Source organism: Corvus cornix, chromosome 1 (genome assembly GCF_000738735.6).
Source record: "Corvus cornix cornix isolate S_Up_H32 chromosome 1, ASM73873v5, whole genome shotgun sequence".
Lineage (NCBI taxonomy): Eukaryota > Metazoa > Chordata > Aves > Passeriformes > Corvidae > Corvus > Corvus cornix.
In genome coordinates this window covers 942,189-969,356 of record NC_046332.1, presented here as the reverse complement: position 1 = coordinate 969,356, position 27,168 = coordinate 942,189, and the positions used below count along the sequence as shown (strand labels likewise).

General features: G+C 48.7%; 1 protein-coding gene across 2 annotated transcripts in view; it reads right to left on the bottom strand.

Annotated features, from left to right (window-relative positions):
• Positions 1-26,411, bottom strand: part of HUNK (hormonally up-regulated Neu-associated kinase) — a 46,219-nt gene extending 19,808 nt beyond the window's left edge. The window contains exons 1-3 of one of the 2 annotated variants that reach the window (XM_039554975.1): positions 25,747-26,411; positions 10,766-11,058; positions 2,973-3,028 (exon numbers count right to left, since the gene is read on the bottom strand). In XM_039554975.1, the coding sequence (XP_039410909.1) occupies positions 2,973-3,028; positions 10,766-11,058; positions 25,747-25,995 (598 nt within the window). In that variant the 5' untranslated portion in view covers positions 25,996-26,411. The remainder of the gene's footprint in view (positions 1-2,972; positions 3,029-10,765; positions 11,059-25,746) is intronic. The other variant, XM_039554980.1, reaches the window with a different exon arrangement.
• Between the last annotated feature and the right edge of the window lie 757 nt (positions 26,412-27,168).

Here is a 27,168-nt window from a genome sequence, read left to right as displayed (position 1 = left end):
TGTATTCATTAGCTGTGGCCTGAGATGAGTTCTGTCAACTATAAAACACTTTTTAAAACTCAAAGAAATAATATCTCCCCATAGTTTTATTCCTGGTCCTTACCCTGCTGTGTCATGCCAGCTCCAAATTACTTGACTGTACTATGATGTTTTACAGTCACAGGATACAAGGGCTGTATTCTGTGATGGTGTCAATCAGCATCCCTCCATCAGTATCCGTGGAGGGATACTCTGGGAGAGGTTTTCATTCTCTTACTTGCTTCAGTTGTAAACCCCTTCCTTATTCACTTCCTTCAGCCCATTCATTTCAGCCGCTATGCTTTTTTCTCCCTGTTGAAATGCAGAATGTGTGCAAACAGATGCATCCTGGGGACAGGGATTCCATAGCCATGGAGATGAGAATATTGTTATTAACACTGTGGCAGCACAACGTGATCACAGTGTGATTTCCATTGTTTTTATTAAGGATGCATTGCTGATTTTGATAAGAACAGTGCGACCACCAGCACTGATAACCTTGCTGCCACTGCCTGCCTCTGCCTTGGGCTCCCTTTCAAGAAGCCCAGCAAATTACAGAATTCAGATCAAAGGCCACCCTTGGTTTTCCAAAGTAAATATTTTGACATGGGAGCTCCACCACCCCCACCACTCGTGCTATCGAAGCATCATCACATTGCTCTACTCCTCCTCAACGCCTCCAGGGAATCCACATCAAGCTATGGATGCACGGCTATCCCTGGAGCTCTGCCAGTCAGAACAGGGAAAGAGCTGTTAAATACAAGCTCCTGGACAAGCTGGACCAGCAGAGCTCCACAGAGCTGGGCATCCCAGCAGGATGCCAAGAAATTTGCGTGGTCCGTGAGCGGCTTCTCCCGCTGTCTTTATCAGACACCGACCGCATGGGCTGGTAGATAATGAGGAGTGAATTATTTCCGACAGTTCCAATCCTGATGTTCTTCAATGTGATTAACAGACTGCTAAGAGTAAGTCCTCTCAAAGGGAATTTTGCCAAGAAGAATATCTAAGAGCAGGTTCTAAACCCCCTTGTCACATAGCCAAAAGGAGGAACAAATCCAAGGTGCCCTTGAGCAGCTGGGTGAAGCAAGGGGCTCAAGGCATCCAGTTCTCACCAAAATGCAAGAACAAGCAGTGACTTCAATGTCACACTTTCAATCTTCATTTCACCTTTTGTTCTTCCTTTCCCAGCTATTACAAAACCAACATTTTAATTTTTATTGGCTACTCCTGTGTTTGCTGCTGGACAAACCACAGAGACCAAGCTCTCACCCCACAGCAGGTAACGTGAGATGGTTTTGTAGCTCCAGGTCTCTTCTCCCAATCATGAAAAGCAGCACTTTAATTCCTCCAAACACGTTCTTCACTCCTGAAGAACCTTCCTGGGAAGGACTAGGTGATGACACAACTGATCATTTCTAGTAAGACAGGCTACATAAAATATTGCAACCTTTCTTTTGCTGCAACATCCCCAGTTGGGTGGTGGGATTTAATAGCTTTGTTTTAGAATACACACTGCCTGCAATCTGCTTTGCTTAAACATCAGGCTGCAGACCTGAGGACAATTTATTGAGGCTGTGGAAGATCAAACTGTCTCTTTTCTCTATGCTTCCCACACCACCCACTGCAAGGAGACCTTTCCATGCAGCCAAAGCAAATGGAACTGCAGGATCAGGCCTGAAGTCGTTTCCTTTGGCACATGAGTTTTAATTGTACATGTATCATCTGGGAAGGCCTTGGTTTGGATGTGAAGCTCACAAAGTGTTGTGTAATCAAACACCCAATAACAGGGAAGTTATGTGAGTTCTTTAAATCCATCAGATGTTCATAGAGCGCTGGTGCAAACCATCTGGTCTCACTTATCTGCTAAATCAGGATAATGGGTGGTATCCATCAGTACTGATGAATGATTCATGGTAACAGATCAGTATCCTCCTGACCCACAGCCGAGGTAATGCAGAGTTCTTTGCTGTTATTTTCCCAGGCAGTTGATTTGCTACAGAGTAATCACTGGAAGTCCCGGTAGCATTTCCAAACCTGAATTCCCTAAGTAGAACCTGGGTATTTCAGATTTCATTAATCATCCTGCCCTTGTTTGCTTGGACATGCATGTGCTTTATACGTCACAGTGAGTGTCCATTTGACCTGGATGTTTGAATGTTAAGTGGTTTTCACCACTTTTCAGCCCATGAAACTTTCTGAGGAAAGTCAGCTGACTTTTTAAGTCTGCAACCACAGACACTGCTGTTGGCAAAAGTGAAGGCATGGAAAGAAATATAAACAGATGTTTGGCATTTGTTTTATGAAAGGAATATTTTCTTTTCAATGCCCACATTAACATTAATGGAAGTTATGCAAGGCAGTGAGAGACTATACCCACCAATGATTAATCCAAAATGCCTGCACAGCTTGAATGAATCAAGCACCCCACACAACTGATACCTAAATACAATCAAGGCTCTACCGTTGATCTTTTTTATTTTTTAACGGCCCTCTAAACCAATTTTGTACTGGGTGCTGGAAGCAAATTTAACAAATATAAATATAGGACCACATTTTGCCAGCTGCTAAAAATGTGTGCAACTCCCACTGACTTCAGTGGAAGCATATGCTCACGGGGGCAGAATCCAGCCCCTAGCAAATAAGAAACGATCATGATAATAAAATAAACCACTTCTGTGGTGTCAATTCTTAAATTTTTCACCAAGCTCCCGATTTGAATATGAAAGATGTGGGTTTAAGATGTAGGATTATTCCCATACCCAGTTAAAGCTGAATTATTCGGATCCTTTTTTTCACAAAATGCTGTCAGGAACAGCTTGATTGCTATCTATACTCTCTCAGCTCCTCTCTGCAGCAACATTAGCAGTCGTCACATGGAGGATTATGAAGCCTCAAAAACTCTCTTTATAAAACTAACAATTTTAATTACTGGAATTGCCAAACTGGTTTCATACCAATAAGCTTGATATTGTTGTCTTCATCTAGCAACAGATTTTCTATCTTCAAGTCTCTGCAAGAAAGAAAATATTTTGAGTGAGTCTCCAAAATAATGAAGCAGCTTTGCCTCACTCTCATCAGTGTATGTACAAGGCTTGTATATAATCGAATGTATAATGAAAGCAGCACACACAGTTCCACAGCAAAAGCAGAAAGCCCCATGCATCCTGCCCAAAATTAACAGTGCTTTCACACACTGCTTCCCACCTATTCTTCAGGCACAAAATGACATTACAAGCACTTGTCAGTACATCCTGTAATTAACCAGGCTCTTCATGTTTCTTAAGCACTGGAAGTTTACAGGAAACTTACAAACTGGAAACATTTTAAGTATGTTTGTGGAACCGGAGGTCTATTTCTCATTACTCTTCACAGCCAAAGGCCACAGCTGAAGGATAAACCTGAGATCAGAGGAGCAAAATGTCTGTCTGTCTACAAGAGAGATCAGAATCAGCCTGCTGTGAGGGTGAAGCACCCAAACTCGTTGCAGAGATGGTCACCACTGGTATTCCCATACGCCAGAGGTAAAATCCAAGGCTGAAGGATTGAAATGGTTTGTCCAACACCACACAGAAAATCAGCCCAAAACCCCAAGCTGTGCAGACTGAGCATTAAGTATAATGTGAAAAAAAATCACTTTGGTTGCTACACAACTCGTCCATGACTTCTAGCAGTTGGCTAAGTCTTCATCACAAGGATTTTTTTGCCCCCATCCAGACAGGAAATATTTGTAACAATCAGCATGCTGGGATATCCACGGCTCAGAGGGGCAGTGATGCTTCTCCCAGCACGCTTTGGAAAAATATGGATAATAAAGCCATCAGCTCTAACTATGGGAAGTCAGTGACATCCGTGGTACTTTGCCTTTGTAAGGCAAAGGCAGTGATGAAAGATGCCTCCATTACAGATGAAGATATTGGACTTAATAAAATAAGACAAGTAAACCAACCATACCAAGGGAAGTACTTCCTCAAGGAGGGATCTGTGAAAGGAAGACTCCAAGGCTTTTTTAAAATGCTCCTCATTTCATTTCATGCCCATGCTGTGTTTCAAATAAACCTGAGGCAGAAGAGCACCTGCAGGTAGAATGACCCTCACCTCATCAGTAAGACCACAAGGACCTACACAGGAGGGATTTTTGGCATTGAAAGCAGCATGGGCAGGTGAAGGGGGGATTCTGCCCCTCTGAGGTGAGACCCCACCTGCAGATCTGCCTCCAGCCCTGAGGACCAACAGCAGAGGGACGTGGAACTGCTGGAGCCAGTCCAGAGGGGGAATGGCTTCAAACTGACAGAGAATAGGCTTAGATAGGATATTGGGAAGGAATTCCTGCCTGTGAGGGTGGTGAGGCCCTGGCACAGGGAGCCCAGAGCAGCTGTGGCTGCCCCTGGATCCCTGGCAGTGCCCAAGGCCAGGCTGGACATTGGGGCTTGGAGCAGCCTGGGACAGTGCAAAGTGTCCCTGCCCATGGCAGGGGTGGGACTGGATGAGCTTTAAGGTCCCTTCCAACCCCAACCCCTCTATGACTCTGTGGTTATATTCCCTCCTCTGGCAGTATCCTCAGGGGTTATCCCAGGGGGTTATTGCATGTCCTCCAAAAGGCATTTCCCTTGTAGGGCAACCAGCGCTGCTGAGAAAGGGCTTGATCCAGGGACAACCTGCCCTGCCAGATGGATCCAGATCAACCCACTTCTGCTTCCCTCTGCTGCCAAAAAAGGGCTTAGTGCCTCATGTCTCACATCTTTATTGCTTGCAGATGGAGGTTTTCACAGACATTGTGATTGGTCTCCAGGAAGATATCAGGGCCGGGAACTTAACAGGAGAGACTTCCAAAAAACCAGTCTGGGAAAGATAAAAAAAAAATACAAAACGAAAGCCCCCACCACTTCTAAAACCTCCAATTAAACCAAAATCAACAGAAGCACTGCAATGCTCAGTACAGCATCTCAAAGCAAAGAGAAAGACCATTTGGAAGCTCTGAGTATATGAAATATTAGCTAAGAAGAGGCAAGACTTTAAAGGCAAGAAAGGGAAAGATGCAAGCTGTAAGTTGAGGGGGAAAGACATCCAGGCAATCAACAAATGAATGACAGGAGGACTAACCATGAACACCAGAAAAGATATTTTAAAGGATTCAAGGAAAAAACAAAAAAAAAAGAACAAAAGGTAAATATTACAGAGCATTTTAAAGCCATCAGAGGAAAAAAAAATAGAAAGGTAAATATTGCCTCAGTAGAGAGTGCAGGCAAACCTGGTTAAAGCTGTTTACCCATCTGTCTGTTCTCAGCAGATTTGCCAGTGAGTGCTAACTGATCTAATGGTCCACCCCAACAGGAAAGCACTGATTTTTGGAGCAATACCAGGAGCCAGGACAACAGGCTTTCCCACATTTCTCTTTGTGGTGGTACAACCCAACTGCATACCTGCTCTAGGACCCATTTCCATGAACATCCTAAATGCTTCACTAGGTCAGTTCTGTCCAGTACAAACTTTAATTATCTTTCACAAAAAGAGACTTACCTGAGTTTGCTCCAAAACTTGTGGTCCAGACTATTCACCAGCTTTCACTGAGTGTCTTACTTGCCTTTTATTTTCCAAACCCTTTATCATACAGAGCATGAAATTCAGGCCTCCAAACATTCTTGGGGGCAATGGTGTTTCTTTTTCCACTGCAACAAAGCACGGACTCTGGACACTTTCAGTTTCCCTCCCTGAAGTAAATCTGATCTTGTTCCTTCACTGTCACAGCTCCTCAAAAAAACACAACTAAAGGATTATTTATGGGTTTTCCCCCATAAGTAAATTCTCAGCTTTCATTGCTGGAAAAACTTAAAAATACCCTCAGGCACTAAATGCAAAAGGAACAAGAAGTGCTACCTTTGCCTAAGGGATCAGTTCCCTGATGCTGAGAGTCTCTAACTATGGGACAAGTCAGTCACATCTAGGAATAATGAAGGCACGCAAGGAAGGCCAAGCTGCATTCCCACAGTGTGGAGAACCAGCAGATATTTATGTCTTCTCAGCTCATGGAGCTGGCAGCACACAGTTGGCATTCCCTGGATCTGAAAATACTCCATCTTTATGGGCTAAGTTTCTTTGGGAGTTTGTTCTGCTGTTGATGGGGCTGATTTATCTCTTTGGACCACTCTGGAAACCCCAACTGCAGCCAGTGCCTGCAGTGAGGAACACAAGTGGATCCCTGGAGCGAGTGACCCCATCAGCTGCTCCCAGAGCAGTTTATTCCATGCCAGGGCAGGCAGCAGGCTGCAAAAGGCAAGTTTTGCATTTCACACTTTATTTCTTGTCTGGGGGAGGAAGGATGAGAAAGAAGGTTTCTCCAGCAAGCAGCTGCACAGCAGCAGTTGTTGGCTGCTCTCTCCTGAATCTTATTTTTAATCACAACAGCACCACAGAAAATCACTCCTTAACTATCAACCCTCAAGGCCACTTTCATGCCTTGTGCAAGAGCTGGACAGGTTGCAGAGACTTGGGTTCATCACCACACTTATGTATCAGTATTCATCTCAAAGGCTTTGATAGCAAAATTTTATTGAGCCCAATTCTTCTGTCAGTAACAATGTCACTGGATTCCATGTGGCTGCCTCTGTCAAAGAGGAATCCAGTCCATTGTCTTCACTAAAATGAAGTTTAGTTTGTTTACACCAGAGCACTCCAAGAGAGAATGCCCAAAGGTAATTCCGAAATCTGAAATAACATGGAAAGACAAAGCAGCTCTGCACTTCAAAAGGAGAGTTTGTTCTGTAGAGCAGGATCTGTCATAAATATTGCAGCAGCAGCCAGACTACTGGCACTTAAAATTAATAGGCTGGAAGTTATCAAAGCCAACATGTCAAACAGCAGGTACCAAATGAGGAATCCTGTGGCACTCCAAGCAACTGGATCGTGTGGCATCACCTAACTCTGCCCAAAACCACAGGGGTTTTTCATCTCTTTCAAACTCCTGACCTGCTTCTAGTCACCAAATGGCAGTGAAAGGCAGGAATCTGCTGCCATGAGGGCCGAAAAAGGGGAATACAGCAAGCCATCTCTGCTACCAATACACTATTCAATTCCTTTCTTTGACAACCTGACAGTAATTGCATTGAATGGGACTGAATTTTGTAAAAATGACTTTAAAAGGGTTGTTGAGAATTTCCTGTGGGATGCAGTGGCAAGCACCAAGGCTTTCACTTCATTTTCCCTGCTGTCCTTATGCTCCCAGAGGGCTCATTGCTCATGCTGCTTTTTGACAGCATGAAGGCCTGTGTAAACACCCTCTGCCAAGAGAAAGCTCCACCAGATCCTGCCATTTGGTTCTGTTTTCCTCTGTCAGAGGAAAAGATAAATATTCCTACCTGATTCACAGCTGAGCTTGTTACAAGTATATTTTTAGCAGCAGCCAAACAGCTCTCCTGATAGAGGGAAAGAAACCCAAATGATAACATGAAATTATATATAGAAGAGTGGCATTTTGTTTTCAGCGAGCAGCCGAGGAGTTTTGAACCCTGGGCACCCCTCAGCAAAGATGCAGCTTCTGCACTCTGGAACTTGCAGACTTCATCCATCTGAGCAGATGACAAAGTTGGAATTTTAAAATACATCTATACAGTCAAACATGAGTTTGGAGGTGTTTTTACATCTCTAAATAAAAATGAGGTTTCTTGAAGTGCTTCAATTTTAGGCTGTTCACACATCAGTGCCTCTTAACAAAAGCATTTCCACTGAATTCTGGGTCCCTGCTCTTGCCCAAAGACCAGTGCTCTGAGTGCTTTTCTGCCATGCCAAGTCTGGATAGTAAGCCATGCAGCTTCCTGAGTAATACTCATCAAATAACATCAGCAAATTTCACGCAACTTTATTCCATCTGGGGTTTTTCATCCCAAGCCGAACAGGGTAAGCCATAGACATTATTCCCCAAATAATGCAGACAAAACCTACGGTTTTCTTTTGCAATAGAAAAGCCAATAAAAAGCTTTTCAGGGCCCTGCCCCGTTCCATGGGAAGCATTTGGAGAGACAAACAGCAGCCCCTTTTCTGGTCAAGGATGCTGCAGTTTCTTCCACACGTGGCAAACTCGAACGCCCCCGCATCACCACGCACATGAAAATGCTGGTATTTTTACCTGCTTTAAAAATAACAACAACAACAGAACACTGCCATTGCAGCCAGGCAGAGAATGAATCAGACTCCTGCACTATTTTTTTCCTCCCTCAGTAGCTGATTGAGTAGCCTGTTTTTAGAGCTGCCACAGTCAGAGGCCCAAGATGCTGAAGGACAACTCCTGAGGTAATTGTTAATTTCTCTCCCTCTCTTGCTCAGAGAGAGCCAGGAGAATAAAACCAGATCACACTACCAGGGCTTTTCCTGCATCTCTACACTGCTCTACACACTTGGCTTGCAGAAGAAGGCAACACATTGAACGGGTTAAGCCAGAGAAAATACTTGCAGATATGCTGCCTGTGATTCTGTCAAGTTCTATCATTTTAAGCAGAATTAGTCCTGCTCATTCACCGTGGGGAAGCCTCCCAAGAAGCAGCTCAGTGCTGCAGAGTGATCCGAGAAACAGGGTGGATGGAGGAGGCTGCCTTTGGGGTAGGGATTAATTCAATACCACAGGGCTGGACAGACAGAGCTCAGCTGCCAGAGGAAGCCCAGCACTGTCACTGTTCTCAGGGCTGCTGCCTCCTCCCACAGCCTCTGGAGCTGTGCTAAGCTCACAGAGGCAGCAGAGAGGGAAGGGGTGAGAGCCAAACCTGCAGGATCCACATGGGAACTCAGGCTCTCCCTGGGCCCCAGAGCCTTGCCCTCTTCTCACCATAACAGCCTGTTGATTCCAGCTTGTGCTTAGGGAACAAGCTATTTTTGTCAAAAACGTGGGTTTGAATCCTCTCTGAAAAAGAAGGCAATCAAAGCCAAGCCTACCAGCCCCCTGTAAGTGCCTTGGCCACTGTGCAGAGGGTGAATTTTTCAGGGACAGGAATTGCTGCTGCTGACCCAATCCTGCTGTTAAAAGCTAAACATGTTCATCTGTTCCTGCCTTGTTTTCCTCTGCCCATCTCAGAAACTTGATTTATTTCCTTCATCTCTCTCTCTCTCGCTAAATACTGGGTATCAACTGATCCCTGACAGCAGTAAGTGAACTTCTTCCTTGTCCTTGCCTCAAAACTGTGGGGTTAATAATTTAAAGAGATCAGCAGTTTTGAGGCTGATAGAGAACCTGCTGGCTGCTCAGATATTTATATTACAGTGGTACCTGAAATGTAGCTTGAGGTAAGACCAGAGGTGGCCTGTGCACATAGCAGTTATCCCTAATGGATCACAGGGAACACACAGAGATCCAAGACAAAAAAAGCAGCTTTCACAGAGCACATGGAGTTCCACCGAGCCAGATGCACCCACGCCGCACAGTGGTGGGCAGCTCAGCACACAGCTGGGCACAGCTGCAGGAGCTGGCTGTGGGCAGCTCCCCACCTTCTGCACAGTCAGTGAAGCCAAGGAGATGCAGACCCAGATCCTCAAAAGCATTCAGATGTCTGACTCCTACAGCGTGCCCACAGAACCCAAGAGGATGGGGCCTACACAACTTGCTCAGCATCATACGGGAACTGTGTGGGAGTCCAGACTTAACACCAGCTGGCCCAAATTTAGAAAGCAGAGCCTCCTTCTTAGCACAACGCCCTATAAATACACCTAAGAACAGGAGAGGAGAGATGCTGGCTCCAAAGGTCCAGCCAGCCCACCATCCTCCTGTCTCCATAGCAGCCAAGAGCACAGAAGCAGAGAAAGGTACAGGGACAGGCAGTCACATGTGACACCTCCACCTGCACTCTTCCAGATCTCCCACTTGCTGCTCAGGGGCTTCAGGCAGAGGCAGCTACTCCTTGTTCATCAGGCTTCTCTCTGCTGAGCTTGTCCTATTTCCCTAAAGCCCAAGTGAACTCCTAACTCCACAGCATCCTCCTGCCAGGAGATGCACATCCTGCTCATACACAGAGCTCAAGGAGCGTTTGGACAACGCTCTCAGGCACAGGGTGGGATTTTTGGTGTGTCCTGTGCAGGGCCAGGAGTTGGGCTGGATGATCCCTGTGGGGCCCTTCCAACTCAGCATATCCTGTGATTCTGGGGATGAAGGTCCCAAAGAAACAAAGTGATGCATCGCAGCAGCTCTGGCTCTCTCCATCCTGTGAGGCCCTGCTGAGGTGATGCAACAAATGCAAAGAGCAGGGAAGCAGAAGCCAGGGATTTCAGTGGTCCCACTGAGCCTTTGCCCAGCCCTGGCACTGCGAGGCTTTGGGCAAATGAGCTCCTCTCCCCACACTGCCATACTTCCACCAGTGAAGCAACAGGCACAACCACCTTGTCAAAGAAATAGAGAAAGGATTCATTAGCTTGTGTTGGTGCAGAGCTTCGGAGAGGCAAAACAGTGCTTGCAGGGAAAGGGCCCTACTTCTGGACTGCACAGGCTTTATGGACACAGAACCACAGAATATCCTGGGTTGGAAGGGGTCATTGAGTCCAGTCCCTGGCCATGGAGTCAGCACAGCTCCTGAGTGCTCACCTGAAGCTGCTTAAGCGCTTTCTGCAGGCAGTTCCTAATGCCCAAGATAAGAGCATCCAAACGACACCATGAAGAGCAGCCAGAAAGCTCTCAGGAACATGTTGTTATAAGGAAATCTCCTTACAGTACAAATAAATGCCACTTCGAGGATCTGATCTAAACTTTCCCACCAGAGAGGCTTTCCCAAATTACCTGTGCACGACTCCTGCCCGGTGAAGGTGCTCCACTGCCAGGATGAGCTGCCGGATGTATTTGCGGGCTTCGTGCTCCTCGAGCCTTTTCTTCTCGTAGATCTTGTGCATCAAGTTGCCGCCAGGGCACAGCTCCATGACCAGGTAGTAGCTGTTCTCAGTTTCCAGTATATCCAGCAGCTGGGCAATATTGGGGTGGCGGATCATTTGCTGGATCTGCCCTTCCCGCCGCAGATTCTTGGTGACATAGGTGTCCTTCTTGGCTCTTTTCTTGTCAATTACTTTCACTGCCACCTAAGGAGAAAACAGGAGAGGGGGCTGTTAGCTGTCACATCGATGATTTGTTGCTCTAACCTTGTAGAAACAACCATTAAAAAAAAAAGGAGTCAAAAGGATGTCCCTCTCAGCTGGCACACCATGGCTTCAGGCACAGCTGCACAGGTCAGAGAGTTCTTCCGACCCCCCTGACTCGTCCATCCTTTATTTCCTTGTTCAACGACAGTCAAAAATTATTGCAGGGAAACCAGTAACAAAGGAGAGGAGATGATCCCACTAACCATCCACAAACACTTGACACGCTTAACACTGGGCATTTATTGCAGCTGTTCACTCAGAAAGCCTCCAGACTGGTGTTTACAACTTTGAAGTGTCGCTTTTGGCTTTTCCCGGCTTTGAATACACAACTGGAGATGATATCCCTCCGTGACAATTTTCTTAAACTATAGTCAAGCGTTGGCTTTGCATGATTAAACAGGATAAAAACACACTATGAAAAACAAAATCATTTTGGTACCACTCTCCTGGCACATTTCTTTTTTCTGCTTTTTCTCTCTTGTGAGAGCTGGAGAGGGACTTGGGACAAGGACAAGCGGAATGACTTCCCACTGCCAGAAGGCAGGGCTAGATGGGATATTGGGAAGGAATGCCTGGCTGTGAGGGTCGCGAGGCCCTGGCACAGGGTGCCCAGAGCAGCTGTGGCTGCCCCTGGATCCCTGGAAACGTTCAGGCTTCCTGGTCATCTGCACCTACCCTTTGACACGAATGCCTTGGAATTGAAGGGTAAAACTGCAGGAATTGGGGCTTCCTAGTGTGTGCTAAGAGCCAGGACACAGTATTGCTGAGTGTGTTATTGGCTGAATGTGTGTCTGCTAAGGAAAGATCATTCTGATGACATAGCCCCGATAAAGAGGTAAGGCTGAACACCACACACGAGAGCTGCTGGGTGAACTCAGAGCGGCATCAGAACCATAAACACCTGGGGGCTACATTCCTGACTACTCACATTAAAGAGACAACATTTAGTCATCAGATAAAACAACAGGTAAATCAGCTTAATTTTGCCATTTCTGAAAGCCTCAGGTGATTCACCAAGGAAAGGGACTTAAATTAGTACATTCTTTCATCCAACAAGATAGAACTGAGCACAGAGGCTTGCACAGATTATTTAGACAGCAAACCACAGGATTTACTCTGGTGAGAACAAACAAACTCACAGGTTACAGAAACATGACACACCGCACTGTACGCTGGCAGCACAATGCAATCTGTGCAAGAGTTAAAAAAAATTTAAAAGCTGGTATTTTCCACAGCTGCAGGGTACAAAACATGGAGTGGTAACAGTACAGAGCAGCAGTCTATTATTCATACTGGTAAGTCACCCCCAACTCATTGACAAAAAAAAAAGCACATTACACGTGCCTTAGCTCAGCTCTGGAGGTGGAGCAACCCCCTGAACCCAGAGCCAACCACGTGACTACTTAAGGACTTCTCCATCATCACCAAGAATTAGCTTTCTATGCCTTAAGGACAAACTTTCCCCTTAATTTTGACAGATACCTGGTCAGGCACTCCACCAATCCCAGCAGACAAGCAAAGCAGGGTTGGGATTCACCCCAGCTCTGAGCGACCTTTCCCCCTTCAGGACCCCTTCCTTCAGGTCCAAGAGATCCCCCTGCACAGCTGACAGAGCTGACCAAGGTGGAAACAGCAGATTTGTTCCAGCAATACCCTGTTCTAGGGATCAAACTCTGCATGGAGCTACCCCAGGGCTGACTTAGCTAAATATCCCTGATTCTGAGTTCATCCAGAGGTAGACCAAGGCAAGTGAAGACCAAATGTGCCCAGACAGATTTAACACACAGAGCCTCCTGTGCAGCGTAGATATGTGTGCATGCACCTGGAAATTTCATTCAAGCAGAAGGAAAAAGCATTCAGTAGAGAAAATACTGTAGATGTTGGGTAATCATAAAACAAACACATTCGAGCTTTCACAGCCTACTCAAGACATGCCAATTACTCAGCTTTGCTCTCCCAAGCTTCAAGTAGGGGCTCTTTGTTTCTGCATCATGCCTACCTCCTGACTTGAGTTCCTGGCCAATATTGGCACAGAAATAAAAAAATAAATGATAAAGCAAGTAATTACTCTCAATATGTAGCAACAGTGGCTCTTGACATTCAAGACTCTGCTTTTGGCTAAACCTCTGCTGTGTAAATAGATAACTGGTTTAGGTTATTCTGTGTTATGAGATACAAAGATGAGTAATAGCCCGTATTTTTGGTTCCCAAGTCCTAGAATTACACTGTTGGAATGAATTACTTTCCTGAAGTTTATGGTGTGACACATCATATGAGCAATTGCTGCTTCTCTCCGTCGCCGCACTAAAATAGTCCAGGCTGGGCTAAAGCACACGAGTGCAGGTGAGGGCAGGGTGAGCACCTCTCTCCTTGGAGCAGAGGGTGATGCTGCCTGCAGAACCAAGCAGCTGAAACTCCACCACGGGCACGTGTCCTCACCCAAACACCAGCACGTGTCCCACACACACGGGCACGGGGGACTGGTGCCAGCTCCTGCTTTAGGAGGGCTTGTGAATCTCAGAGAGAGAGAGGCGGGGGAGGGTGAAGCTGACTGGCACCAAACTGCACAAAAACAGTCACAGCAAGGCCCTGAGGAAAAAAATAAACCTGAGAAGGAACAGCTTAAAGGACCAAACATTGCCTGGAGAAATCTGGGAGCCAGAGCTGCTGCCACCAGAGAAGACACATTTTGCATCCCCTTTGTAAGCAGTATGGAATTGCCATGAAGCAGGGAAGAGGGTCACACTCATCCTAGGAATGCCCCGTCCGTGTGTCCACACAGGAGGCACCAGCTCCTGTTGGGCAGCTTCCCAGACCTGCCAACAACCCAACAAGGTTCTGCTGCTCCAGGCAGGAGGAACCTCCAGGTGCTCAGTGAGCAGAAGTCCAAGTCATCCTCTCTCCTTCTGCCAGTGACAATTGGGGAAATCCCAGCTCAGGAAGTTGTGCTTCTGTAGACATTTGCTTGGCCAGAGGTCAGTTTACCTCATGGCCGGGATGCTCTGCAGCAGTGCTGCTTCACTCAGTCTTGCCAAGACAGCGTTTTTCTTGGAGTTGACCCTCCCAAAGTTCTCCTCGGTGCTGGAAGTCTGCTTTGAAAACTCACACTTTTCAGTTTCTGCTGTGCCTCCCTACGAAATTCAAGTCACAGTGTGCCTGCAGTGCAGTGCTGCTGGGAACCACGTCTTGGGTGCCAGCACAAAGCTGAACACAAACCCAGAATAATACTGGGGCAGGAGGGGAGATCCAAGACAACAGGCTGTCTCTTGGCACAGGAACACACCTCAGAGAGGCAGCAAGCCCTCGTGGCTGCCAGCAAACAGGTTCTCTTAAGGGCCTGTTTGAGGGGCCCAAGTCAAGAGGTCCTGAACAATGCCCACGTCAGATGCCTGCAGTAACAACTACAGGAACACTTCCACTGCAGTGGCCCCAGCTCGGCAAATAATGTTCTAACGTGTTTAACTTTGCAGAGAACAGAGGATGGCACATGACCTTGCAAAATCAGGCTGTGACATTTTGAGGACTTTTGAAGAGCTTTCCCCACTTACCCGACCGCTTGGATTGTTTCCCTCTGCAAATCCTCAGTCTAAGAGAGAGGCAATTCCTGCTGGCTGCTGCCAAAGGGAGCTTCGGCTGAATTGAGAGGAAACTGGTTTGAAAAAGAATCCAGCAAGAACTGTGGGATTTGGCCAGGAGACCAACAGAGAACAAGAGAAGCAACTTCAGCTATCGGAGGGACTATTTAGCTGTCGGAGGGACAACCCCCTGTCTTTTTCCTCTTTTTTTCCCTCTTCTTTTTTTTTCTTTCAGAGTCTACTTCCGGCAGACCTGCTGGAGATGGTGCCAATCCAGGCAGCAGCACTCACTCCCAGCACCATCCTGGAGCATCCTGACTATGCCAATGCAGCTCAGAGCTGCAGCTCAGGGCACAGGCAAAGGGAAGGCTGGAGACTTGGACTTCTGCACCCAAATCACAAACCTTTACTGTCTAGTTTAAGCTTAGCCAGGAGAATGAGACAAAGAGCCAGACCACGGAGATATTTTGCAGCCATCAGTACTGCAAGTCCATATCCAGCTTCTTTCTTTTTGCTGTGCCCAAGGCGGCAATAAATTCCGTTTCTTTCCTCCCTTATTTCCAGTGATAGCTGTCTGGCTTCACTTGCAGCTTGCTTTGTATTTACCACTGTTCTCACCGCAAAAATCTGAGCTCCGTTTTCAAAACCAGCTGGTGATTTTGGGTGGCCAATTCAAATCATATTAAACAGACCTAACTCTGAAGCCTGCACAACTGTCAGCACAGTCCCAAAATCAACCCCTTCAAGGGCATCTCATTTTGGGCAATCAACCAGCCAGGCACAGAACAAGTCGTTCATCACAACCAAATCCAAGGATTAGAAAATGCCAACTTCATTCTCTGGGTAGAGTTTATTCTTTCCTCTAACTGTTCCAACTTCGCAAATTTTACAGTGCAGTAAAGGAATGGGGTTTTTTATACAGCAAGTTCCAGTATCTTAAGAAATAAAGCACTAAAGAAAAGGGTATTTCGGTATTTGCTCTAGTTGTAGAAAAAATCGGCAATCAGAAAAGGTAGGGAGGAGTCACTGCTGTTAAGGTATTTTCTTTTCTTCTGACTCTAACAGCGCAAGAGTTTGGGGTGTAGCAATACACAAGCCCAGCTGCTGTAGAGGAGTCCAGGATAAATGTCTCAGCAGGCAGCAGGCCACTGGCTCTGCTGGCAGACTAGACACGGCCTGGAAAACTTGAAATCAGCCCCTGAAGAAACATCAACTCTTCCAGACAAGAAAGTAGCTCCGAGTACATTCACTCATGTACTTCAGATTCCTGGTAGCCTGAAGGGAAAGAATCCAACGGCCAGGGGAAAAAAAAGAACATCCCACCATTCCCTACAGCCCAAACATGACAGAAGCCAGCAGTGTAGAGAGGTATTCAGGAGGACTTTAGATAAGCAAATGATCGTAAGGCCTCTTGATGCCACAGCCAACTTAAACATAATCCCTAAAAGCATAAGCAGGATGTATTTGTTAAAGTAAGAAAAGGTATTAATTACACCTGTCCAAGGCACTGGGGACTATTATTAGGTTGCTGTATCCAGTTCTGGTGCCAGTAATTAAAAAATCATGTTGAAGCTTTGGAAAGAGTTCTGAAAAGAGCTTCAGAACAGTCTGAGGTCCAACAACTGTTTGTCGTAGCAACAGAGTGAAGCTCAAAATATTTAATTAAGAGAATGCTAAGCACTGACTCAATGATTTTCTGCAAGCACCTACTTGAGGGAAAGATTTCTGATAACAGAAAGCTCTTTAATAAAATTGAAATGAACAGCCCAAAAGGTAAATTGGGCAAACTCAGGCTATTTGTCTTCAACACGTCTGTTACCTCACATCATACTTATGGGGAACTTTGTGCCATGTTCCACAGGCAACTGTGGTTATCCTTCCCCGGACTTCTGCTCTGCTGTTTCCACAGAGCCAGCTGCCCTTTCCGTCTCACCATCTGTGTCACTCCCTGCTCAAACAGGGACAGACAGACACATCCTGACCTGTCAGCGTCCCTGGCACCTGGAACAGACAGACCTTTACAGCTCAGGGACCAGCAGGAGATGGTTTGGAGGCAACTGGGGTGCCACAATGCCCCTACCCAACCACTCGGAAAAGAAACCCCCATAAAATACATTTTTCCTTGGTTCTACATGTCCAAAGCAGCAGCATTTGTACCAGACACAGGTGCCACAGGGTCAGAGACTGCCTGGGAAGCTGGAACACAGAACAGCCTCATCCATGGGAAGGAACTTGGTTTATGGCTTATCTTTAGTGGGTCACGGCAGGGATCTGTCTTGCCTTTGGCAGAAAGAAATCAATTCCAGCAACCTTCCAGCGCTCTCTTGGTCAGCTCATTAATGGGGCAGCCGTAACTGCATCCGTGAGGGAGAGCAGCACATTTTTACCTCCCTGGCCTCTAAGGATATCTACACAAGTCAAGAGAGATTATGCAGAGACTGATGAAAGTAGTGGTGGCAGAAAGCCAGACAGAGACATACACGAGGATGCACTAAAAGGTTCCAAAAGAAATCCTTACAGAGCTTGTCAAAACCAGCCTCCAGGCCGGAGACATTTCCTGCAAAGAACAATCTTGTCTCCGAGCGCCTGGGACAGACGGGTTTGCCTTGCCTTGCCACTGACAAAATGCAAAACATCCATCAAGTATCACTTTCCAAAATCTCCCTGTTTTTCAGAAAAGGGCTTTTTGACCCCCATTCCTAAAGTAAGACTGACATGACAAAACACTGGAGGAAAACCCTAAACTGAAGGAATGAGCAGCTATCAGGGAAGACTTTCCTCAGCGAAGCACACGGGGAGCCCGATGTGCAGATGGAAAACCCCTTTGGACCAACGAGGTCCTCACTCCACATCACTGGAAGTTGGTGGCTGCTCCCAGCCACTCCCAGGGGCACCCAGGGCGATGAGTGCTGGGAAGAGGAGGTTCCCTGCACCCAGACGTGTCCCCAGCAGGCTGGCAGGACAAGAGAAGGGACATGGGAGAGCACAGACAATGCTTCAGCTGCCAGCGTGTCCCACATCCCACCCAGCTGTTCCTGATAAACCATAACTCACCCTCCTAACGCTGAGAGCTTCCCCTGGCACAGAGAGATGGATGAAGGTCTCAGGTTACGAGCGGGGAAGTAGAAGCAGAGCAGTGATACCAATGACATTCCTCCAGCACCGATCCCTGCAGGAGACACCCAGCAGCCAACGCGGCTTCCCATTTTCCTGGTTGTGGGATATGTTTCCCATTAAATAGCCCCTGTTTCACATTTTAGTGATCTTATGCAGAACTCATGGAAGGCTAAGTGCCCCTGATTTAATACCAATACAGCTCTCTGGCTTTAAGGAAGAGAAAAACCAACAACCCAATCCCCGTGAGCCACTGCTTTCGAGGCCCAGGTAATACCCTCCTTTGTAGTGGTTTAAAACACAGCAGATAAAACATTTACAACTGCCAGGAGCCAGGAAAAAGGTGTCTCCAATAAAGATTTTATATATAAATAATACGCTCTCTCCCTCAGCTCCGTGGACATTATTCACAGAAAATAAATTTATTCTCTGAAAAAAATGTTTCCATGACAATCTTCCACAACAGACAGAGAGCAAAGGAACTTTATTTTATATAACTTGCCTTTTTTTAGTTCTCTTTGTTGCAATGGCTTTCCTCCCAGTGCCTCTGATCTCACATGGCAAATGAGAAGCACTGTGGGTATAGCACCAAAGGTGTTGAACCCAGAGCTCAGCAGGACCAGAGCAGAGCAAACACTGACAGAAAAGGAGACTTTGGTCAGGACAGCAGCAGATTCTGTTAATTTTTCGCAGGAGTTTTCCCTGGGGGACCACGGTGACTCCTCCCAGGCCAAACTTTCCATGAGGATAAGGTCTGACCCTGCTCTCTGCTAGCACTGACTCTGAGCACAGATCAGCACACAGGTGTGGCAGGGGTTCACTGAGCCAGCTCGCGGAGGGGTGCCTCTGTACTAGGTGGGCCCCAGAGTGGCTTCTCTCCTGCTCCAGAAAAGCCAGCCCAGTTCCCCTCATAGCACAACCTCCAGCCCACCAAACCGCTCTCAACACTGAGTTCATCTCCTGCAGGAGATCGGCCACCAGACAACCCCGCAGTGAAACACAGCATGAGCTGTTTCACTGAGCTCATGGGAGAGGGAGCTTTGGGTTTTCTGCTCTTCAACTCATCTGAAAATAACAGCTCAGCCAATCAGGAGCTGAAGGAACCAAAGTGGGGCAAGCAGAGCAGCACCAGCATGGCCTGAGTCCAGCCAGTTTGCTCCGGTGCACTTGTATCCCACACTGCCAGGTGAGCACCAGCACTGCAATCCACCTAATTCGTCTCCTGGCTGGTATCTCCCCACTTATTGTCTTTGGACAGCTTTGATGCCTCTCCATAACCTTGAAGAGCAGCACAGTCAGCTGTAAACCCTCAGCTCATTTCCGTGCCACTGCTCAGACGACACAACAGCTTGGGGTCCAGGCAGACTGTCACAATTCAGTCACCACAAGGTTTGTCACGACTGCTTTCCTGCCAGGGTTGTATCCTTGTGAAGAGCAAGTGGTTCTCATTAATAACCTCCCTTTTCCCAACTGCAGGCAAACAAAACTCCTGAGGGCAGAGGGACAAAGAGCTGCATCTGCTGAAATGCAAGAAGCTGCAGCAGCATCCTGCAGGTCGCTGGAGTCACAGGAGACACTGCACAATGCAGGAAGCAAGACGTGCTCTAATTGCCAAGACATTTAGAGATAACACATGCCTTTGGAAATGGGCATACAGCTCTACATACCATTAAACAAGTTAAAATTACAAAACTTGCAGGAACAAGTACACGGATCCAGATGTGAGCGTCACCTGGTGTCAATTCAACCCAAAACACTCGGCTTCCCTCCATCCTGCATCTGCCACTGAAAGGATAACAGTCTGTAGGAAAAGCAGCACATTGCTGACATGAGGCATCCTTAAAACTGCTGAACGCAAACTTGAAAGCAGATTATCTCAAGAGGATAAGGAACTGCCACATGCGCATCAATTCAGCTCATTGCAGAACAAGTTGCAAGCTACAGCTGAAAAATATTAAGGCAGTCTTTCTGAAGTCAGACTGTGCATTAATGAACAGGCTCCCCGCCTATCCAAGCCCATTCCTGCTCACACCCAGTGTGCAACACAGGAAAGAGAGAGAGGGAAGAGTGTGGCTTCATAACCAATTTTCACCTGGTTATCTTCCAGGTGAAACAGTCTGAGCAGCTGGGAGCACATCGGCAGTTTGGCTTCACTCTGCCTTCTGCTAAAAACTCTTGCAAGCTCCATAACACCTATCAGGGAACACTACACTGACACAGCAGCCTGGTCCTGCTCCCAGCCAAGTCCTCAGTGCTGCCACTGCAACCACAACACTGTTCTCCAAAACATTTCCTGGAGTGTTGCATGTTAACAGAAGTGTGTGTGGAGTGGCTTTAGCACAAATTCTGGATCTGCACACACAGACACAAACCCCTGTGAACAGAACAGTGTCAAAGCTGCGAAAGCAAACACCTAGAAGCAAGAAAATGTCAAAATCCAGGCTGCAGAAACACCCTCGTTTTGTTTCCTCAGTGCATGTAATTAAGAGTGGCACATCATCCAGGTGCAACAGTTGGCAGCTGTTTAATAAAGTGGAACAGCATCCTGGGAAAAAGCCACCCTGTGGATTGGCAGTCAGTGCTTTCCAAAATAAGCTTTTTTTTTTCTTTTTTGGATAGAGATAAAATTTGAAAATATGTAGAGAAACAGGTAAAGATAAAACTACTAATTAAATGTAAGTGAGAGAGCAAATGCATCCAGGAAACTGATATGCAAGTATCACTGGGGGAAGAAAAAAACCCCACCAGATCAAATTTCAAATTAAAATCCTGCAGCTTTACCCTCTGAGCCCCTGAAAACAATGAAGGTGTCACAGTTTTACCTGCAACCTCACAATACCTGGGAGGGAGGAAAAAGGAAAAGGTTGAACGGAAAGACCTGTGAACACCTTAGCAATTCAACTTCTGTCTGCAGTGAGGCAACCTGCTGACCCATTTGGTTGGCAGGATGGTTTGAAAGTGACACCACACACACCCTCAAGGCCCCCAAAACTCAGAAAGGGTAAAGACAGAGGCAAAGATCCTAGAAGTGTACATGGGCATGTACCAAATTCCCCAGGTTTTAAACCAGTGCTACTGCCTGAGAAATGCTGGATCTTGAAATACAGACAAGGATGACAGTACCCCCCAGTGTTGAATTTCCCAGCAGCAATGTCACCAGGGAGGAAACGGCCACCCGGGGCATCAACAGGGCAAGATCCTCACCTGCCAACACCCCCAAAAGCCACCAAGTCTCCATTCCCTGAAGCCTGTGGTGAAAGACGTAGGGAAAGAGTGAATTTACTCACGGCAAAATTTAACTCTGTGACACAAAGAGGCATTTCCAGGTCTCTACAGGGAGGCTGCTCTGCCTGCTCACCCACCCCTCCACCTCCGGGGGGGCTCAAATATGCCTTTTTTTTCTCTACCTTTTTAACAAAGAAATGCATTCTGAACATGAACTCTTCTTTGAAAAGGCCACCTTTAATATTAATTGCTTTGCCTCCATAGAAAAACTGGTAAATTGTATTTTTAGCCACTGCTTCCCACTGTTGCAGAAAGCCTCTTGACTAAGTGTAACTAAAAACGTACCTTGTTCCAGCTCAACAATAGCACTAAAGAAAATGATAAACAAAGCTTTCCGTGGATGAGAAATCAAATGAGTCAATTTGCCTTGGTGACTTTTTTTTTTGTGGTGCCAAAGATTACACCAAAAAGCAGTTAAATATAATCTTGGATCAGGTTTGTTTACAGGGACTTTGGCTCGATATATTGTCAATGTGTTGTCACTCCACAATGCTGTACAGAGTTATTGGGACATTTCGCTGGGGCCTGCAGCAGATAACGGAATAGATAACACAGAGTGTGCTAACAGAGCCTCAAATCACCCCACCACAGTGATGGCAACGTACTCTCAGCTCCACAAGAATGCAAAAAGTAAGTATATTTTTATAAAAATATACCTTTTTAAAATAAAAATATCTCTCTTTATAAAGGAGAGATATCTGCTTTCCCTGATCCCCATCACCCAGCAATTGACTTGGAACAATCCAAGAGTATGTTTTGCACAGGCTCCCAAAGTCACCCAAATACAGCTCACTCAGCAGGGCTCCAGAGCCACAATTTAAAGCTAACTTGGCTTGCTCTTCATAGAGGAGCTATGTTTCCTTAGGATTAGCAATAAAGACTGCCCGAGTCGAGCTGACAAATCAGCCTTTTACCCCAAAATGTCAGATTACAGGCTGCGATATTTCATTCAAAAGCCATGGAAAGAATAATCCGTTCAACATTCTCCTGCGCTCAGCTAAAATGCACTTAATTGCATCAGGCCCCACCAAGGGTTTTCCAAGCCCAGAAAATAATAACATGCGTGGCACTATGGCAGCACAAACCACAAGCAGCACCGCAAGAGGTGTGGGTTAAAGCCCACTGATGAAAACCTGGGTAGGGAAGGTTTAAAAATCTCACCTCAGCTCACCCTCCCGAGCTCGTAGGAGCTGCCGAGTCCCATCCCACACAGGTCACGCCGAGTGCACCACCCATCAGCTGCCCTGCTAAAGGAACCAGTGTCTGGCCCATGGAATGTGCCATCCCATCCCTCTTGAAGACCTTGCCAGATTCCAGTAATGTCAGGGTGAGGTAATGGCAGATTTTTGGCACCCGCTTGGCATCGCCTCGACTGTGTACAATGCCTTGTGTCAGGGCAATGGATCCAAGCCTGGCTGGGGGCTCATTAATCCACGGATTTCATTCCCAAACACACAATTTTCTGAGACAATAATGTGCATTAACTCCTCTGGAGTTGCTAAAGTCTGCTGCAAATCAAAACCTGTTTGGGCCCCCGCTACTGAAGTCTGACATTTCAGTGACCGTAAGGGGCCCGGGCTCGGCCAGAACAGCTCCCAGACAGCAGGAGGAAGACTCTGCTTAGGGCAATTTCATCAAATTTAGGCAATGCCCTCGGCTCAACAGCGGCTTTACAGACAAAAATCAGATGTCAATTGGGGTTTTTTGCTTTCAACACACAGAGGCACTAATCCCAGAATAACAGGCTTGTAAAACATCCGCTTAGAAAAATGCAGTGATCCCAGTGATCCACAGGAGACGGCCGTGTTTCCCCACTCTGCTGCACTGGACTCCCCTTGTGAGCACACGAAGTGCTCACTCTTGCAGATCAACTTTTCCTCTGCAAGTGAAAAACTGGGACACTCTACACAGCCAGCTGCTGCCTCGGGGCATGGAAGTGGGGACAGCATCGGGCCCTTAAGGAGCAACCTTCCCTTCTGGCCTCGGGAGGAGCAAGGTGGGAATGGGATCAGGAAGAGAAGTGCCTGGCGGCCAGAGAGCAGGGACTTGTTGGCAGCCGGTCATGGCAGGATGCTATGGTGGAAGTGCTTAAGAAATGGCTGATGTCCACAGCCAAGAGCAACGATCTCTCCCCACAGAGCCTCCTCCCATGACCTGCTGCCAACAAATCCCTGCTCTCTGGCCGCCAGGCACTTCTCTTCCTGATCCCATTCCCACCCTTGCCAGTCTCAGCCTCCCCGCTGACACAGCCCTGTGCTCCGAAAGGAAGGAGCTCGGGTAAGCAGATGTTTCCCTTCTCTCCCTGCTATCCCAGGCGGAGCTCCGTCGCCTGTGGTGGGCTCCATGCGGGCAGAGCTGCGAGGCACAGCCGGCTTGGGCACATCTCAGCTGCCTCTGGCTGGGGGCCACGCCAGAGCTCGGCACAGGAACGTGCCCAGGAGAGCTGAGTTTCCATCAGCTCCGACCTGGGGTGAAACCCTCACGTGGGGTCACGCCTGGGATAGAAAGCATTCACCCCTGGGGTGAGAGGAAGGAACCTCACTCAGAGAGGACCTCACCTGAAACAAATCATTAATAACTCTTACCTCCTACCCATTAACTCAAACTGCTTATGCACAAATAGCTGGAACTAAAGAAGTGGGTTTCTGGGAAGGTGGACCTTTGATTAGTCAGTTTGAAAGTATGTGACTGATCCTTCACCCACTGCCAGCGAGAGCTTCCTCTGGTGCCACGGCACAGGATCAGGTCAGACAGAGCTCTGAGATCACCCTGTCTGTCCTCAAAGATGGACACGGCACCTTGGCAGGAAGGAAGCGTGACTTGCTCAGTTTCTGCTTGTCACTTTGTCACAGTGTGTGTTGTTCAAGACACTGAGGGAGAAAAAAACCCGAATCAAGCAGCAGACCTGGGAGCTGAGACATAGGGGTGTGTGGTGGATCTTTTTTATTTTTTTCCCCTCTTAACAGACTGAGATAAATGTAGCAAACCCAAAATGTGGAGGTGGGGAGGACGTGTGTGTGCATGTGCCTTTTATCAACTGGAGGATCATTGGATGTTTCTGTTACCAAGGAGAAGCACACGCTTGGTAACAGAGGAGAGCAACATTTATTTATTCTTTTGCATTCCTATATGATAATATCCACTAACCTTATCATTTTTCACATGATGAGATTCTCAGAGTCCTATATTAAATTTCACTCCGTGACAAATTTACTGGAATGAAAAAATAACTACCCGAGAGTGCAAGAATGCAATCATCAACAGCGGCACGTTTGCAGTGCTGCTGGAGCTGGAGGGAATTACACCGCACACAGCCCCACGGCTCCAGGGAGGCTTCAGCAACAACCCAGCATCCTGCTTCGGGGAGGGAACGCTCTGCTAAGATACAAGACAGGCAGAAGTCCGATAGCTCACAGAATCCCGGAGTCATTTAGGCTGGAAAAGACCTCAGAGATCACCGAGTCCGAGCTGTGACCGATCCCACCTTGTCCCCAGCTCAGAGCACTGAGTGCCACCTCCAGTCCTTCCTTGGATGCCTCCAGGGATGGGGACTCCAAACCTCCCTGGGCAGCCCCTGCCAATGCTTAACAACCCTTTCCATGGAGAAATTCCTGCTGATGTCCAGCCTGAGCCTCCCCTGGCCCAGCCTGAGGCCGTTCCCTCTCCTCCTGTCCCTGTTCCCTGGGAGCAGAGCCCAACCTGCGCGGCTGTCCCCTCCTGCCAGGGAGTTGTGCAGAGCCACAAGGTGCCCTCTGAGCCTCCTTTTCTCAGCGATAAACAACCCCAGCTCCCCCTCACAGCACTTAGAAGTTGTGTGGATAAACAAGAGCAGCACAACTCTTTGTCGGGGGCTCTGGGGGGCTCGTCCCTGCTCGATTTACTGCCCAGCCAAGCCCCCGCTGCTCTTTATAACGCTGTGACCTGTCCTAACGGATGGGTAAGAGCCTCCACTGAAGGGCTCTGGATAAAAACCAAAAAGCAGAGACCCTGCACGGACTTTTCCAACCAGCACCTTGGGGAAGAACCATCCGGGGTGCACCTCCACCAGCAAAGACATTTGCCGTGCGTTGTACCAACAACTTGAGACGGCCGGACTGTGCCCCCTTCCCTCGGCATCTCCCATCGCCTGGTGCGCGACAAGTACCTGTGTGTACCCACGCGTGATATGTCGCGACTACACTGCACACAGCGACGGCTGCCCAGCAACACAAGCCCCACCAAAAACCCCACTTTTCTCACGAAAAAGTAAGCAAGCAAACGAGGCGGGGGGGGGGGGCGGGGGGAAATATGAAAAGAAAATTTAAAATTAAAGGAAAAAAGAGACAGGTCAAGGCAGCCGAAGTATTGCAAGAGGAAGGCGAGACTGCAGCCGCGGAAAGCTCGGCGGGCGCGGGGGAAGCGCCCGGCGGAGCCGCGGAAGTTGGGGACGGCGCCGAGCGGGCTCCTCCATCCTCACGGGGAACTCATCCTCCGGGAGGACTTCTCCATCCTCACGGGGAACTCATCCTCTGGGAGGACTTCTCCATCCTGCCGGGGGGCTCAGCCTCCGGGAGGGCTCCTCCGTCCTCCGGGGGGCTCAGCACACCCCGCACACCAGCCAGCCCCCCGTTTTCCCGCCGTGGTGCCCCCGGGGGGCTCCCGGCGGGCGCGGTACCTTCTCTCCGGTGAGCACATGCAGCCCCTCGCGGACCTTGGCGAAGGAGCCCTCTCCCAGCTTCCTGCCGATCAGGTAGTTGCCGACCCTCTTGGTGTGCTGGAAGTCGCGGAGCCGCTCCCGGGGCGCGGCGGCGCTGAGCCAGGCGGCCAGGAAGGAGCCGCCGTCCGCCGCCGCCCGCCGCGCCTCCCCGCCCGCCGCCACGGCCGCCGGCTCGCCCAGGAGCCCATCGCCCGCCGCCGCCGGCATGCCCGGCTCTCCTTGCCCCTGCTCCTGCTCCGGCCGCTGCCTCCGGGGCGGTCACCGAAGTTGCTGCGGGGAGCGGAGCGGCGGCTGCAGCAGAGGGGCCGCGGGGCGGAGCGGGGCGGGCGGGGGCCGGCACTGGGGCGAGCCGAGGTGCCCCGGGCTGCCGCCCCTCCTTGGAGCCGGCGCCTCCTCCCGTTCCTCCTCCCCGCTCCAGCCTCACGCCGGCAGCGGGGCAGGGGGAGGAGGGACCGGCGGACGGAGGGGGAACGGCTCCATTCAGTTTGAATTTGCGGTAATTTAATCCGCTCGCACGCGGCGGGAGCAGCTGCAATCCAGACCCGACAGCCTGGGGGTTTGCACACCCGGCTGTTCCCCCCGGCATCCCAGCGCGGGGCTGCAGCGCATCCCTCTCCCGGGAATTAACCCGGCGCTCCCGGGCGCGGCCGCCACTCGCTCTGCATGTGGCTCTGCTTCACTGCTGCCCGGGAGCAGCTTTTGTGTTGCTTTCCCCCACCTCCCTTCGCGAGCACGTCCGAGTCCTTCTCGCCGCCGTGTCGGAAAGGCGCGATGGCCACCGCCGCTCCGGCGGCTCCGTTCCGCTCCCTCCCCGCTTCTTTCACCGCCCGCTTCTCCATCTTATCCCCCCGGCGCGCGGGGTTCCGGCCGAGCTCCCCCCATCCCGCCGCCTGCATCCCCCGAATGCTCCCCCGCCGGGAGCGAGGAGGCGACCCGGGCGCCCATCGGCTGCAGGCCGAGTCCATGGGACTGTCACTGCCCGACCGGCCTTCCCCACCCCGTGGGGAGGGAGAAGGAACGAGTACACTGCCATTGTCGCTGCGGAGCCCCCTCCCACCCAGCTGGGAAGCGGGAGCGGAGGAGAGCAGGGATGAAAGAGGAGACAGAGCCGGCAAAGCCACCCTGCTCTGAGTTTCTCATGGTCAGTGATGCTCTGCCCTCCTCTTTGTCTCTGTCGGTCAGTGATGCTGGCAACCTTCCGCTTGTGCTGGGGGAGATCTGATGGAGCAGTTAATTCACGGAAATGCCTCATAAGGATTTTAACCTCCAACCCATCTTTAGTTGTATCAGCCAGAAAGCCATAAAGGGCTCCTATTTGTCCTTAAGCACAATCCACATTTTCAAGTTTTGCCTGAGTGCTTGTGTTAGGGAATACTTTGA